The 17,955-nt window shown below is 30.4% G+C and overlaps 1 protein-coding gene across 1 annotated transcript; it reads right to left on the bottom strand.

Moving 5' to 3' along the window:
• Positions 1–11,733: 11,733 nt before the first annotated feature.
• Positions 11,734–13,483, bottom strand: LOC108450321 (protein BIG GRAIN 1-like A). Its single transcript, XM_017747884.2, has one exon. It carries the CDS (start codon positions 13,052–13,054, stop codon positions 11,822–11,824), a length of 1,233 nt encoding a protein of 410 aa, XP_017603373.1. The 5' UTR covers positions 13,055–13,483; the 3' UTR covers positions 11,734–11,821.
• Positions 13,484–17,955: the final 4,472 nt, after the last annotated feature.

The following is a 17,955-nucleotide window of genomic DNA, read 5'->3' as shown; positions in this document are numbered from 1 at the left end:
ATAAAAGCAAAATTTAAATGATCTAAAAATTCAAGTTTGATAATTTATAAAAAGAAAAGTTTTGAAAATAAAATAAAATGATTAATCTAGTCAAGTAATAACAAGAGCCCAGCTAATCTTCAATCCCTGTCTATTGAACGCAATCGGAAAACCTTGTATTGACAAAAGGAAATAACTATGAAAGCGCAGATTCAATGTCATAATAAAACCGTATGGACGGAGAACGAGCCAATGTAAACAATACGAAAAATAGGTAAAACCGGTGTTTGAAAATCCATATCACACTAAAAAAGTTACATTTAATGACTAACGGAGGCGAACTATATTCAAATAGGACAAAATTTAAATATATAAAAAAAATTACAAACCAAGACGTGTTTTTCAAAATAAATTAATAATCAACAGGGAAATCATCAATAACGAAAACATTATTTTAACTTAGAATTGAAATGTGCAAAGACGCAAACATCTACTTACCAATCGAAAACCAATCAGAGGAGGACAAACTTTATTTTCGCCCTTTTTTCTTTTTCCTTGTTAAAGTTGTTCTTTATCTTTAATTAATTAATTAATGTTGATCACGAAAACTAAGATAGAAATTAAAAAAAAAAACAAAAGAAAGAGGAAAAGTTGACTGCAAAATGAAATAGACAGAGGAAGGCGATGTATGGGAACCCCAGGGATGACGATCGTACGATGTAGATAGATGACCATTTCAACGTGGCAAGGATCTCTGGCTTAGAAGAAAGAGATCAGACAAGACAACTGGCGCAATAACCCTCGCAAAACGTGGACGTTTCATCATCCTTATCAGGCACGTGAAATTTGCAGGGTTTACGATACTAGCTCCCGTTCCTATTTGTTTTCTGGACCCCACTTGTCGCCACGTGTCGGGCATATGGACTTAAGGAGTCGAATGGAAGACTCAAACAGGTGGACTCGGCGATAGCACGTGCTTTGCACGATTTGAGGATTTGAGGTTAGTTTGACAATATTTTTAAAAATATTTTTAAAAAGTGTTGTGAAAAATATTTTTAAAAATATTAGTTTAAAATTTAAGTATTTAATATTGTATTTTTGAGAAATAAAATTTCTATTTTAGATATATTATTATTAAATAACAAATATACATTTAAATATTATTTAAATTAATTAATATTATCATATTTTAGTAATAATATAAAAAATTATTATAGTTTCTTGTTAATATTTTAATATATAAAATATAAATTTTAAATTTTTTAAGCAATAAATATTAATTATTTATAAAATTTAATTAGAATATATAAATTATATTTTAAATATTTAAATATAACTATTAAATATTTTTAATTAGCATTTTAAAAATATTTTTATTTTTAATTAATGATTTTAACACATTTGTAATTAAATACCAAGAAAAGAGAGAGGAAGTACTATGTTATTGGAGTGAAAAAGTAATTAAGCACTAAAATTACTTTGGGGAGAGGAAAAGTAAAAAATTTTAGCTTCTCTTTTTTAGAAGTGTTTTTTAAAAGCACTTTTGAAAATCTTAAAATTTCAAAGAAAAAGAAATTTTATTCTCGCAGCTTTTTCTTCTAGGAGTACTTTTGGAGCCAGAAGTGTTTTTGAAAAGTAATGTAGAACTGACCCTTGATCGGGCTGCACTCGCAAGTGTTTGGGTTCCATTATTGATTTAGTTTTAGGTAAATTATCCTAACGTACTAAATTATTAATATATATTTTTATTGATGTATTCGGTATATTATATAGCAACAACTTTAATAACTCAAAGATTTAAATTAAAATTTAAAATAATTTAGTGATTATTTTATAATATTTTAAAATTAAGTGATCAAAATATAAATTTACTAATAATTTAATAATATCAAGTATAATTTACCTTTAATTTTAAAAATTTGGATTTTAACTTTTATATATATATATATATATATGATGTTATTCGATATTTGTATAAACTGAATTAGGTTAAAATATATTTTTTATAAAAACCAGGATTAATTATTTTATGATATTTTTAAGTAACTAAAATAAATATTATTTTAGCCCTTAAAAATAATAATATTTTCTACGGAAATAGATTTGGATCCTCAAGAGTATATTCATCATACATCTTATAAGAAATCTGAGAAATTCTTTTTGGATTAAATTGAATGAATCTTTTTGAAGGATTTGTCTAACTGAATGTGAATAAGTGATACCAAACATTATAAGTAAATAATATCGTGAGAATATTTTGGTATTTTGAATTTTTATGTAACATTTAAAAAATAACTGAGCTATGCCAAATTAAGGCATAGTTATTTGTAAAAAAGTCATGGACATTTACTATTTGGGTGTTAGACTTGTCCTAATATAATATTGAGTTGTCTATATCGCTCAAGTCAAAAGAAAAGCAGGCTTCTTTTCCTTTTTTTTCTTTTTAATAGGGAAAAGTTGACATGTTCTTCACATTTGATTCACTTTTTCTTATATTTTATTTTTGTAAAACAGAAACAAAGCAATAATAGACTTAATAGTATGATTTCGATACACGAATGATACAACAAAAATGACTTTTTTTAAGTAGCAGTGGACACGAGACAAATTGACTTTTTCAAATGTTATCAAATAGTTTTTATCATAATGTTTGGACTTTGCCTTGCTTTTATATTCGAATGTCGCGCTATTCCAATTGGTTATGATTAGAACTGTTCACGGTAGGATTTTGCCAACTAAAAAAATTAGAATTTTTTTTAGATTTTGGATTTGATTTGGTTTGAAAATTGGGTTTAAAAAGTTATTAAAATTGGTTTGATCTATCCGTATTAAAAATTTTATATTATTTTATATAAAATTAAAATTAACAAAATATAATATATTAAATATACTAAAAATATTAAAATTAATGTTTTCAACAAATAGAAAAAATAAAATTTTATACTTAAATAACACTAAAATAGCTACAGTTTAATAAGTAAATACTTTTAAAATAGTAACAAAATTAATAAAATAAGAGTTATATAATATCTAAATAATGAGAACGAAATAATATCAATATAATAGCAAAATAATAGTTAAACATTGAAAAACAATGGCAATACAATAAAAAACAGCAACATTTTTTTTTTTGCAAATTAGAGTCAGGTTGGGCCGAGCTAGGCCTAGAAAAAAAAGGTTACTTGAGGCTTTTTAAATGGGTTTTATTTTTTATTTAAACTTATTTCTTGGGCTTATATTTTAATTCAAATCCTCCTATTTTTTAGACAAGCCTTCAAATCAAGTCAATTGGCTCAACCTAAAATCAGGTCTAGTTATGATAATTTAAATTCGTCATTTGGAGGTTTAAATATTTAGGACTTCACTTTGCTATAAGGTTATAAATAATTTAATCTATCTGTATATCATTTAAAAGTGAGTGAAAAAAATAATTATATGTGACTTAATTAATTTCGTTAATGCATGATACGAGTCAAATTACAATTTGTTGAATTTTAATGTCATTTTTACTATTATTTGAGGTAAACTACATCAATATTGGTCACTAAATTACAGGTAAGTTTCTATTTTTGTCACTTGACTAAAAAAAGTTATAATTTGGACACTAAACTATTAAAAAGTTTTCATTTATGTTACTGGATTATTAAAATCGGTGCTATATGGCTTTCTTAGTTTACACTACCTGCACTAGTTGAAAGTTATTAAAACTTTGGACGTTTCGAATTTACAAACCAAAATTCAAACAATTTTTTCTCTAATCTCCAGCACTAACTGTCAGATCAAATTGGATCTAAAGTATATTTTTCTACTTGTCGATGGATATTAATCCACTTCACTGATCGTCGAAACGTCTCTTAGAGCTTGCTGACAAAACTTTTATTTAAAAAAAGACTTAATAGTCGAGTGATTTGAATAAAAACTTTTAAATATTCTAGTGATTAAATTGTAACTTTATTTTAATTAAGTGACCAAAACAAAAATTTACTCATAATTTATTGTCTAATAGTATAAATTACCCTTATTATTTCTTCACCCTCTTCACCCTCCTCTTCAAAAAGAAATTAAAAAACTTATAACGTGCAAAAATGTTTTAGCTATTTCAAAAGATATATTTAAAAGTATCCAAAATTCCAAAAGAATGGAATATTAGGGAAAGAGGAAGAATGATTGGAAATGCAGAAAACCTAAAAAGTAGGTAAATTGTCACACAAAACTTTCAAAATTCAATGATTCTAATCTCTTGTTTATTTATGGTGTTGGGGTAACTTTATAAATACATATTATTGTAGAATATATTCTGATGTTGTGTTGTAAGACTCTACAAATAAAGCCCATATTCCCATTCCAGCAATTTGTGGCAAAAGCTTTGCCACTTCATTTCCCTCTCCACGTCTTATCTTGTAATTTATTTACATAAATAGTCTTTCACGTTGAAAAATATGGCACCCCCTCTTCCATTAATCACCCCCACTAATCATTGCCATGCTATCCAATCATTACCATCAACTTTTGTCCTTATTCCCATCTTTAATTTCTCATTCATACCCATAAATTAATTAAAACGTATCCAATTTCTCTTGTTAATATCATATACTAATATTTTGAATATAACATATAAACTTTATTTGTTTTATATAAATATTTTAAAATATATTTTCTACATATTTTTTTTACGGACAAAAAAATCGACAAACTAATAACAAGATTATTTGTTTTAAAGTTAATTGGTTCACACGCCATTGTACATTATCTCTTGTTGTTATTGTTGTTTTCACTCTCCCACTTTCACGGTTCATTAGTTCATACACATTAGGTTATTTCATAAAAAAAAAAATTGTAAAAGGAACATTTAAATGAATAATAATTATTACAAATGAAAAAAAATTGTAGAAGGATATAATTTATTTTTATAAAATGGTTTTAAATATATATTCTGTGAAGTAGTTAACTTTTAAAGAAATTGTATAACAAATAAAAAGGCACAAATATCGTTGATTTAGTCTTAACTCGATTGACATGGACATTATTGTCAATACAAGAGGGTGTGGTTTTGAGTACATTGAGGCGCATCATTCTCCTATTTATGGGTTGGGAATGAGTTATTAGTAATTCTAGGCATTGTATAAAAAAAGTAAACATGATCAAAACTTATAACTAAATCTAATATAATATAATAGATATTTTATTTGTTTAATCAATGAACTCTTCAATGATCTCAATATTTGAATCTGGAATTTAATTAATTAACATAACTATTTTTTATTGAATAGAATAATTTGAATCCTTAAAATTTACGAAGAATTATCATATTTTTCTTCTTGACTTATTTTTAAAAAAAAAGAAAGAAAGAAAAGAAACGGAAAACACAATACTTTGGGCAAAAATAAAAGTAGGATTGTGAAATGATTAAATATAATAGAGATATAGAACTAATGAAAACTGATTGATTAATTGATTTTATCTAACTCAACAATAACGTCTAAGTACACCAGACATCATATCATTCTTACATTTGATTCATAGTACTATAATATATACTTACATATATTAAACCCTTCTCTGCCTGGCCTACTTTAGTTGCCCAATTGTTTTTATGTAAATATTAGGGTTTAGTAAGTTTCATTATTATTTTCCCTTTTACGACAACCGCTATAACCCTGTTGTTGATTGCTAAAAATTAAGAAGAAAATGAGTCCAAAATCATACGTTATTTATAAGGTCAAGGTGTAGAAAGATTTTAGCTATGATTTGAGAAATTTAAAATTATTTTTCGTGACTCTCTTTTAAATTTATTCTAATTAATTTTTAGTAATTCAAACGAAACTAATGTAAAACTTAAAAAAAAAAAAAAAAAAAACCCAACCTAAATTGCTCACACGCACGTATGGAAAGTACTAGTTTTGGCGAGTAGTGTAGACTGTAGTGTATGCCCTTTAAAATGGAGGGTATTGTTCAATTATAAGAACATATGGGCTTTAAAGCTGGTTGGGCTCATTCAAGTTTGGGCTTGGACACTTACTAAAAATTATCAAGATGTTACACAAGTAAACAAAAACTCGAGGAAATAGAGACACTAAAAACTTCCATCATAAATATGGTTATTTATTTATTTATTTATTTACAAATACAAGGTTATTCCTTGCAAATACATAATCATACCATACATGCATACACTGAGTTTAAAGGAACTATTCAAATAAAGATTTATTATTTACTTTTTTTTTTTTTTTAAAAGTTTAAATTTGGGTGACCGATTATTAGAGTTGTTATCGTAAATATGTTAATCCTATAAATTTTTTGTTTGTATATTTTTAAAATTAAGCATCGGAGTATATTATAAAGATGGATCCAACCAAGGAATTTTACTATCCCACGACATATTTCTGTTGTTGCAGATCCCTCACGCAAATTTCGCCCGACAAGTTGTTGAATCCATTCAGCATTATCCTCAAAGGCCATCAACACAATGACAGGCAAATAGGCAATGGTGAGCTGTGGGGGCATCAATATGCTTTTAGTCTTTAGCCCTCCCAATAACGACGGCACGCACACTTGCTTTTCTTTTCTTTTTTTGAAATTATTGTCGTGTTTTCCACTAGAAGGATTCACACGTCAACGTGTATATATCTAAATTTGTGAAAGGGAGAAATATGCGAGGGTTGTCAATCAGGCGGAGGTGGTGGTCACCATAGTTGCCGTTTGCTCGCTTTTTCCCAAGCAAATATATCAATAATGCAAGTCACTGTCATCCCCAAGTACCCTTCACCATCGTCGCAATAATTCCATACGTCCAACATCACATTAGCGGACCCTTTGCTGAAAACTCGACTTCAATGGCATGCATGCACCGGGTCCTTAGCTCATCATTATTTTTTTTTGCGTCGAAGACGTTGCGTTGAAGATCACTAACCACCCAGAAATCAGCCCTTTTTGAATTTTGACTCGGAAGTCGGAACTCCCATTCTGAAGAGCAGTGATTGTTTCTTTCCAAATGTACAAGAGAAAGGTCTCTGTGCTCTGCTGTGGCTAGTAGTAGTAGCCCTAGACTGCTAATTATCACGTGCGCCTAAAAGCTTCAGTGAGAAAGATATTTAAGTTGTAAAGACAAAGCAAAACATAAGCAGTTGAAACCAAATAAACAAAGGAACAAAACAGTTTCGATGTAATGTACCTTCTTGGGATCACCGAAAATTGTCCTTCGTTTTTTACACACACGCTGTCTCTCATCAGTTCCCTCGAACAAAGATGAAACCTTCTTTAACTAAAGCTGCCAGCTTTGTCTCCCAGCTCCTTCTTCATTTTATTACTTTTTCCTCTTTTTTCACCTCTGAAAATACCAATATCAAAAGTAAACTCCTATTCACGGATCTTAGCATTGTGCAAAGATTAAAATATTGAAAATTTTCATGTCACATAATTATGTCTTTAGAAAAATTACTTGTTAGAAATTTGTTTAACAATTCGATTAGTGAAATATTAATATTCGTTGATTACGTATCATGATTGTGAAATACGTTGAGTAGAAGTGTGGGGTATATACACGTGGCGAGTAATGAGTGGTGATGGTGGTGGAGGGGTCACAGTCACACGTGTGCATGCAGACGACAGGTTCTGGACATGTTACCCACCACTTCACGTGCGCCTAAAAGCTTCCCTTTTCTTCTTCCTCCTCTTCTTCAATTTTCACACACAGTCGCACACTTGTAAACAGTGGCATTTGCCAATTTACTTTAGTGGCATGCATTGACATTGCATGCTTTGGTTGGTGCCAGTGCATGTGTTGGACCCACTTTTATTCTTCTATCTTTTCTTTTCTGTTATTACTTTTATTTTTAATTCTATGTTTGAAAATAAGAATGAAAATAAGAATACCATAAAAAAAAACAAACAAACAAAATGGAACAGTGCAAGAGAAAAAAATCAAAGCCATTTTTTAACAAATTGCAAATCAAATGAATACCTAATAATTTATTTAATATTAAGATTTAGGGTTTGCGCATTGTATAGTCATTCATCAAATAATGATACCTTTATATTTTAGATATTCCATTATTAGGACATTAACTTCAAAGTTGATGCATAAGATAATATATTTTTAATTATTACTTATATTGATTAATATATCTAGCAAATCGTATTTTATGATTAATTTGATTCTACGTATAATATCCCCTCATCACGAGTGTTATTTGAAGAGGTAAATAGTTGGGCATGAAATTTACTCCATTCCCTTAAGCAGGGATCGAACCCTCAACCGCATTGTTAAAGAATGAGAGAACAACCACCACATTATATCTTATGATTAATTTAATTTCAATCGAACTGTACACATATCTAACCGATAACAATTCGAAGATAACCCCTAATAAAAAATGAACTGTGGGGAAAGAATTTTTTTCACCTTTTCGTGTACTACTCTGATGTAATAATATGTTATTCAATAAAAAGGAGGAGTAATAAAAAGAAGTTATGAATTTGTAGCTATGCTGCTCATAAGATGACGTGTAGCCTTAAAAGAATTGAAGTAAAAGCTTTCTAATTAAATATGCAAAGTGGTACATTCAAATTCTCTAGTTTAAAAAGATGTATAATACCTACAACAATTAATGTAAAAAAAAAAAAAAACTACTGTACTTTACGTCTTTACCCTGTTAATTAGACTTTTAAAACTTTTTAAGGACAATGTTAAAAGTTATGTCCTAAACGTGTCTATAAGTTAAATTCTATTAACATATCTAATCATTGGTTTGCCAATAAAACAAAACAAAACAAAAGAATACTTTCTCAAATCTTGATTCTTAAAAGAAAGCCTCTTTCACGACCATTTTCACCACAAAAACAAAAACAAAATTATGAGTAATTAGTACCAATAATACTTGTATTGCTCATGTTAAAAATTTTCAGAAATCATTATAATATATATGTAAAGACTCAATTTTGAGACAAGTTCTTGCACCTTCAAAAGGTGAATTGACACAATGTAACAAAATTGACAAAACTTTCAAAGCTTTTTGGCAATTATTTCTACAGTTGCCAAATAATTGAGAAGAGTGAGGAAGATTATTATTTATACCTAACCACACAAATATAACAAAGTTTGAGGCTCGAAGTCCACTCATGTATGTTCTTGGAGACAAATGGTTTGATCTCTACAACTCAGTGACTACATTTTATTGACCTGGAATGCATCCTTTTGCATGGACAGATTATAAAGATTGTCGAGCCAAAATGAAAGGCATTTGTGGTGAGGTGAGCTCACCCCCTAATCCCTGACTGGTCACGTCTGATCTGTGCTATATATGCCCCTTAATTAATCTGGTTGGGCGTTTTGCCTTGGTTTAATCAGATAAGGTTTGCACGGTTGTTAAGTGACATATACATTTATATATCGTCAAGAGCTTGTCTAGATGCGCACTATGCTGATGACACTTACCATTCCATTTATTTATTAATAGTTGATGTCCCTTCATTGTCCTGGGAACTTAAATGGGGTCCTTAGTAATAAATAATCATGGATCTGTCGATTTCCATTTTTCATATATATAAAATAGATTAAATTATGTTATACCTTTAAAAGCGGACTAAAGACTAAATTGAGTAAAGCTCGGATTTTAAATATTAAAATTTGAGCTCAAATCTTATTTAAACAAAAAAATAATTAAATTTTTGTACAAACTCAATTTTTAATTTAATATTTTTCTTCAAAACTTTCGAGCATACCTTCGACATTAGACCACTAATTTAAACTATTTGAATAAGTCTAATTCGAATGGATAGCTCTATTTTGTAAACTCTTAGCAACTAGGAATCTTTTAGGGGATAAACATCTTATGATTGAAACTTGAAAGTTAGGTTTAATCGAAACCATTCAGTCAATATTTTCAAAATTTACACGATCGACATATCGTTTTTATTCTAAAACTGATTGCATCAATTCTATCTTCTATGCTTACTTAAGCATTGTTCTGTTTCAAGGCTTCCAAATACATAAATGATAAAATTGATGGAACTATTCGGAGTTTGAAAATAATAATAATAATAATAATAATTATGTGCACGTCATATAGATTTCAATTATAAACACATTTGTATATAAATATAAATTTTAAAATTATTTTAATTTTAATATCTCTAAAAAAATACTTAATTTAATATTTTTTATTTTTAATATGATTATAAATTTAAAAATAAATTAAAATAATAAAATTTATATACACCGATAAAAGTGTGATATTAACGGAGAATAAGTAAAATTTTATGCATATGTCACACGGCTCAATATGTACACCACAATTGTGTATTGGTGCTCATGAGTCATGACCCATGTTCCTCCAATGTAATAGAACATTGATATTGGCTTAAAAATCCGAATGTTAGTTTACTATTTTATAAGAAATTCATTTTCAAATAAGAAATATTTCGAGTACAATAAAGAAGATAATGCGGATGGAAAAATAATGGTAGCCGTCAAGTCAGAAAATCTCATGATTAGACACCAGCCGCATGAAAAGAAATATTCCCAAATCCAAATCCATATATTTATATTTTATGTATTTGTTTTATAACTTTTACGTATCCCTATACTATTATTTCAAACTTTTTGCTGCATTTGTTTGAGTTTCAATCAGATTTTAATTCAATTGTAAATCAAAATTAATTTATGAGTATTTGATATTTATATTTTTATTAATAATTTTAAAAATATATATTAATATTTGACTTATACTTTTTTCGTGATAAATTATTTATCATTTTAGAAAGTAACTGACAAAAAATGTATTCAACATCCTGATACCAAAAAAAAAAAAAAAAAGAGGAAGTCACTAACAGTAAAAAAATTCACCCTATTTGTTGATGTAACCTCTTAATTTGATGAAACGACTTGAAAGGGGAGTAAACAGCTTCTGACTAATAGAGGTAAAACTTTTTTTTACTGTTTTAGATTCCTTTGGTTAATTCGTTACAACCATTTAATGGATGGTTTTTATTAATACAAACAGATAAATATAGACCTTTGAAAATATATATATCTAAATGGAAAAGACCAAAACTGCTAAGTTTTAGCTAGCTTTTATTTTATGCTAAATGATACTACGTTGGAGATATGAAATTGGAACTTCCTTGTTATAAAAAAAAGGAATGCATCACATGTGCACGATAGAATTAGGAAAAGTTAAGAGATGGAAGAATAAATAGATATGGTTTGAATAAGGAGTGGAGAAATAGTGGGGATTTTACATATAAAATATAAATAAAACTTTGAACTGAAGCCAACAAATTTTGACATCTAAGCCAAGGGATCAAAGATTAGATCCATTTTGTCCACTGCTTTTGAGACCATGCATGGAATGCATGTATATCTACCCCTCCCTACACCAAAAACCATATATGCTAAAATGCCATTAAAGTCTAATCGCCTCTTTCTTTATCGCTATTTATCATATTTACAAGATTGAATCAGGAATAAGCAAAAATAGATGGTATGGTTGGAGAGTAGTGTCAATTTGAAGCAATGAAAAAAAAAGGACCCACAAATTTGACAGCAAAAAAGGGGAAAAAAAAAGCTTTATTTGGATGATGATAGTGTAGAAAATCTGCCTTTTACTTTTCACCTCTCTCTCTTTTACTTGTCATTGTGTCGCGTGTGAAGCACCGATTTTTAGATTCTTCAATCACTTTTTATTTAATTTTCTTTGTTTTTAGACAATGATCATCATTGGTTCATGTTCAAATCATTTAACCATAGATCAAAAATTTGAACCTAAAAGACAAATTAATATTATTTCTTTTTTATGTAAACCCCCCAAACAGTTGAACTGGTTAATTAGTGCTAATCATACTATTACACAATCAAACCATTAGCAATGGCTCGATTAGTATCCAGATGGGTTGTTTCGTACACAGGCAGTTCTTCTCGATACCTTTCGATTCCAATTGCTGACAGATTATTTAATTCAAAGAGATCGGAGCTTGCATAGCTAGCGGTGTCGTCGTCTTCGTCGTCGCTTGACGCTGCATTCACAGTGCACATATCTCTCATATCGTACTCTTCCTTCTTCTTATGGTAGCTCTTTAAGAGATCCTTTGCAGCTTCCACTACTCGACGGTTTTCTTCCATGATGCGGAACTCCAGCTCTTTGCTTGTTGGTCTTGATCTTATGGACGTTGGAATTGGACGATCGTTTTCTTGGCGGATGGTCTCATCGTCGAGAATAACATTAACCGGACAAAACCTGACAGACCTTTTCGTACCGTTCCCTCTTGAAGATGGAGTCTTGTTGCTCAAACATGACCTTGAAAACGATGAAGCCGATGAACATGTCGTTGGTGTTGCCTGGTCGGACTTTGACTTGGTTCCCTCGTACCTAGACGCTGGAATCTTTGTCTTCTTTGTATGGCCTGCGGTGAAAAGAGAGTTCAGGAAGCTTGCAAGCCGACCCCCAGGAGATATCGGCTGCTTAACCTTTTTGAGGTCACTGTAAATCTTCAACGCCTTGGATTTTGTTCTCACGAAGCCACCTTCATGCTTTGGCTTTTGTTGTTTAGCACCATGGAAACCGTCTTCGACTTCGGGCGGCGGAGCTGAGACGGTTGTCCGAATAGGTTTAGGCCTATGAGTGGTGTAACGGCTTGATGATGAAGACGACGACCTTGATTTTGCACCGTAAAAGGAATCCGACTCCGAGGATGAGAACCCACCACTAGAATCAGAAGAGGTGGAGCTGGAGTTCAACAGCATGGGATCAAAGTCGTTTCGAGAGTTTCTTTGAGAACCCGCCATGGGATTTCGCCTATTAAAGACAACCTTATCATCAACGGCCTTCTTCTCCATCCATTTCTCGATCATGCAGGCACGTTGAAGGCTCGCCATTTCTTCTTCCTTGGACGAACGGTTACTGCTGTGCTTCTTTGCCATGGTAGCCTCTTTGCAGAAAATCAGCTTTTCCTCTCCTTTACTGCCGCCTGGTTCATCAATCGAACGGTAGATAGAATCAAGGAGAGTGGAAGAGAAAGATGGGTTTTCTCTCCGGGTTCGGTTCCGATAATCTTCTGGGAATTTAACGCACATATCCATATGGCTTTATAGAGTGAAAAACTTAATAAAATAAAGGAAAAAAGAAAAGAAAAGAAAAGAAAAGAGGGAAGAAACAAGAGAATCGATCAGTGGGATATGAATGATATTGTCTGCTTCAAAGGTTGTCAAAAGCTGGATACAAAGTGAAAGAGAAAGAGAGTATTAATGGCAACAACGTCCATGATTAATCATGTGAAAGAAACAAGGAGAAGACATTTTGAAGACAAAGACTGGCTCTCGCTATCTCCCTTTCTCTTCTTTTTTTGGCTCAAAGCAGACATTTTCATTGATGGGTTGTTGATGGCTGCCACTGTGAGACAGAGTAAAGAGAGAGTAATGAAAGCCAAAAGCCACGCCTCAAGTGAACAGAGTAACAGAGAGGATGATTTGAGAGAGAGAGAGAGAGAGAGAGAGAGAGAAGAGAATTTACAAGTATTTATAAACCCCTTACACACACTCTCTCTTGGGCAAGTGGGTCCTACTTGTAACCAATGCCTGCCAGGATGGAATGATGATGTGGCAATATTAATTACCCTCACCTTATTTGTTTAAAATACTTTGCAAAAACTTGTCCATCTGTGTAGAAAATCAGCAATATGATTATACATGCAGTTAATATGATGAACAGTAATTAATGAACATCAAAGCACAATTAATTAGTTTATTATACCATAATTTACAAACATGGTCACTGTTTTAATGACCCTTAAGCAGTGAACATGCATTACAATTATGGGGTTTCACAATCATAATAGACAAAAACACACAGTCCATTCATATAAAACACTGTTTTGTTTTGTTTTGTTTTTTCTTTTCTGTTTTTAGTAATTTTTTTTATCTTAAATTTATAAAATCGTCACCATTTGTCCTATACTTTGTGGGCACTCTTGGCCCTCTTTATGCATAAATTTCCTGCCATGATATATTCCCAACACATGCCCCAACCATTTAACCAATTCCTATTACATGGTAGAAATGCTTTTCAATTATTGCTCTTTCAAACCATAATTTCCTGCTACACTTACTCCCAATTATTGCCTCTCAAATTAACCCATAATTTTATGGTATTAAATAAAATTTCACAACATCCATTATAATCTCTTTAAACGTACTTGATGCATGTATTATCTTATTCATTTTGATGCAGATATGCATCAATATTATATGTATGTACGTATGCGTGCATGTATGTGATATAGATATGCAAACAGATTTATGGCTAAATAATATCTCATAATTGATGGGAAATATACCTTATCGCACCATCTGTTGGGATGATTCATGCACAAGATTTGTTTTTTCGGACTGCCCATCCCGAAATAATGTAACAGCATATCCCATAATCAGATATGGGAAATTTGGCATATAGTTAGCAATGCAAATGACAGAAGGCATTTTTGTTAGATGTCTTGGAACAAATTCTGTTAGAAAAAGAAAATTAATGATGAAGATAATATGGTTTTTGGTGATCAAAATCAATAAATTAAATTAAGAGAGGAGCATGTTGGGTGTGGGGATGATGCTTATTTGTACAATGATTACACTCGTGGCTCCTAACCTTTATGAAAAGCCTAGGATGCCAAGCTTAAACATGGTGCAAAGCTAATGTGAATCGATGAAGAATTTTCATATCTTTTTATCAATCTAACATTATTTTAACACCTTCAATTCATTATTTTATTTTAAAATCACGATTTTTTGTTTTAATATAAAAATTTGTGACTAGTGAAATCTAAAAACGATGATAAAAGAAAGTGAATAGCGTCTAATGATAAAATATTTATATTGAAATAAAATTTTATTAATTCACATTAAATATTAAGTTTGATCCTTAAAAAATAAGGGAAGGTAAGATTAAATTATATAATTAAAAAAAAAAGGTAAAGGTTCCAAAGAAAGCAAACGTGCGTGAGCATATATAGCTTCTCATGATCGCTTTTTTCCCTTTGTGTGGATCTTCCCTTCAAACTCACGAAATTTCATCTTCATTATTATAATATTGGATCGCATCTATGCAGTCATCATAGTTTTCCATCCATTAATTGGGTAGGTAAGACTTATGCATTTGTTAACCACAAATCTTGTAGTTTACCATTACTTAAAACAAAACATCAACTAGAGATCCTGTACCTTTGGCTTAGCCCTCAACTACTTCCATTGGGGAGGATGCATGTAAATCCCTATATCATACATGGGATTCATCCTTCCATTTCAAATTTTGAGATTTTCAAACTAAATCCCTAAACTTTAATCGCTTAATATGGTGACAATTATCCTATGAAAAAACTTAATAATTTTTTTTTTTTTGCCTTTGCCACAAAGTAATATTGGATTGATATATGCAGTGACATAGGGTTATATGACGCAATCAATAATAATGCTCTCTTTTATATGTTACTAAGTAACGAATTAAAGAGTTATAATGACACTTTATATGGGATAAGAGAAGGGACAAACTAGCTTCTTAGAGGTACTAGGGTTTTGTGCAAATAGGGAAAAAAAAAAAAAGTGGTGGAGAGATTCCTTAGAGATGAAGAGGGATGTGATGATTTTATTTGAGACATATGATTAGAATTTAGAAACCAGAGATTCGATTTAGATCAATGAATACCAGTGTTTTTGGGGACCCCCCAAACTTCAGCTCTATTTTCATTTCACATATATTGCCTAGAATTGAAAAAGTGTTTTTTTTTTTTTTTTAAAATTTTCCCACTACCATCATCCCACCAAAGAATTCAACTACATTTATATACATATTCCCCGGTGGATGTTGACTCCAACCTCCACTTTCTTCTTCGATTTGACATATCGACGCGTAATATTTTTTGATATGAAAGACATTAGTGAAGAATTTATCAAGTTGATTAATATAATTAATCACGCATAAGAGTTGATATTTTGTCAATATATAATACAAATTTCAACATTTACAAATAGATTTTTTTTTGAAAAAAAACAATAATTCAACGCAAAGTTCATAGTTTATATGGCCATTGGAAGAGATTCAAATCATGAAATTTGCAGGTTTTAATTTCCAAAAAAAAAGTTCTAAATGCATATGTACAAGTAGCTATGATAGGGATATTCGTAGAAATAGGATCAACTATATGATGATGAATAATTAGACGACTTGTAGTAAAATAGTCGTAATGCAAATTAAATTCACAAAACTCATCACTAGATTTTGACCAAAACTATATTGGTGCATGGCCATACGTGTATTGTGTGTGCCTAATATTTATATTCATCTTACTAATTTTTGGGATTTTTTTTTAGAAGAAAAAAAAGAGGCTAATATGATGAATATTGAGTAAACTACAATCAACTTAGTTCACCTGAGATCAATTTTCATTTACTATTTACACTCATTAAACCTAATTAACTTTGCAGATTATTTCAAACTTAATAATTTTAATTATTATAAAGTTGCACGTAATCATATTCATCCCATGTTACTCCCAAATTGATTTCTGATCGAGGGAAAATAAACAGAAGAATTAAAACTCCTTTATATCAATTAAACTAACACGTGAGACTAAAAATTAGCATGTCAACCAGAATTTTGACAATTATTTAGCTTTGATGAATATAAACTGGCTCATAAGTAACATGCTAACACTAATTGTTGCTATAACTGATAGTACAAAGGTTTAGGGTTATAGACTGTTTAAATCAATCATGATGAATAGTGGGATAGGGGGTTTGCAAATATCAGGAATCATTCCATTGACAATAATAATAAATAACAAATCTTCAAATTTTGGGTGCACTAACTCTTTGAAAAATTTTTGTAAACCCAAAAACGGTATTTAAGTTTTGCTTAAATGTTTATTTTGGTACATGAGTTTTTTTTTTATTTTGTCAAATATTTAGTTTACTTACTATATTATTGTACTTTAATATTTTGTTTTAATTAAGTACATATGTTTTTCTTATCAAAACAGGTGTGTCAAACATTCCATGACCTGCATAAGACTATTTGATTTAGAAGTACCAAATTAAATATTAAAATTAAACTCACATAATAAATTTAGAAAAAAAAAACTTAGAAATAAAGTCTAGTATGTTAACCCTAAAGATAATTTATCAATGAGCTGGTTCAACACTGAGTCTGAACGTGTTTCAATTAGTAGAAAAGCAAGACCTTACATGTTTTAGGTGATGTCATGAATGCAGGTGTAATTGAATTAAAGGAAGCATGGAATTATATCTCAAAACAAAATGGAAAGATGATAAGCTAGCCAAGATAAGAATCTGAATCCACATGAAAGGAAAAAAAGAGAAACATTGGTAGCAGATAAAGCGTAAAGGAAAGATTATTCCTCCAGGAGAAAAAAGAAGAAAGTAAAAAAAGAGAAGTGGGGTTGAGCCCTTGGTTTCGTGCTTGGTCTTTAAATGGCTGAACAAAACAATGTAAGGCCAACAAACCATCCCAAGCCGATGGAAATTTATGGCAAAGGAAAAGAAAGGAAAAGCATCACAACATAGAAAGTGAAGATGTGTTGAAGATCCCGAGGAACAATGCCCCAGTCCCTGCTTTCCCCTCTGTTTTTTTAACATCAAAAGAAAATCATCAAAGATCATCTGATGCAATGCTAGCTTTTCAAAAATAACAATGGGCACATGCGTGGATCCACCGCTGCCTGGTACGGTAATCAATTATGAACATCAATGAGTGAAAGCTTTGGTGAGTGTGAGCACAGTGGGTGATAAGTTCCTAGTGCTGGTTTGCTTTGTTTAGTCAGCCAAGCTCCCCATACAAATCCCAATAATCTAAACCAAACAATTTTAGCAGCTAGACTTGTAAAATCCAATCAAAAGCTTCAAAAGCCAAAGATACTGATTAAACAATATACACGGCTAATATATCCATTCTATCGCATAATCCAATTTAAGATGAG

Source organism: Gossypium arboreum, chromosome 5 (assembly GCF_025698485.1).
Source record: "Gossypium arboreum isolate Shixiya-1 chromosome 5, ASM2569848v2, whole genome shotgun sequence".
Classification (NCBI taxonomy): domain Eukaryota; kingdom Viridiplantae; phylum Streptophyta; class Magnoliopsida; order Malvales; family Malvaceae; genus Gossypium; species Gossypium arboreum.
Note: the sequence above shows the minus strand (reverse complement) of the source record. Positions and strands in the feature narration are given on the sequence as shown.

Bases quoted from the DNA above. Each gene is read 5' to 3' on its own strand.
- LOC108450321 (XM_017747884.2), bottom strand. From the start codon at position 13,054: ATGGATATGTGCGTTAAATTCCCAGAAGATTATCGGAACCGAACCCGG.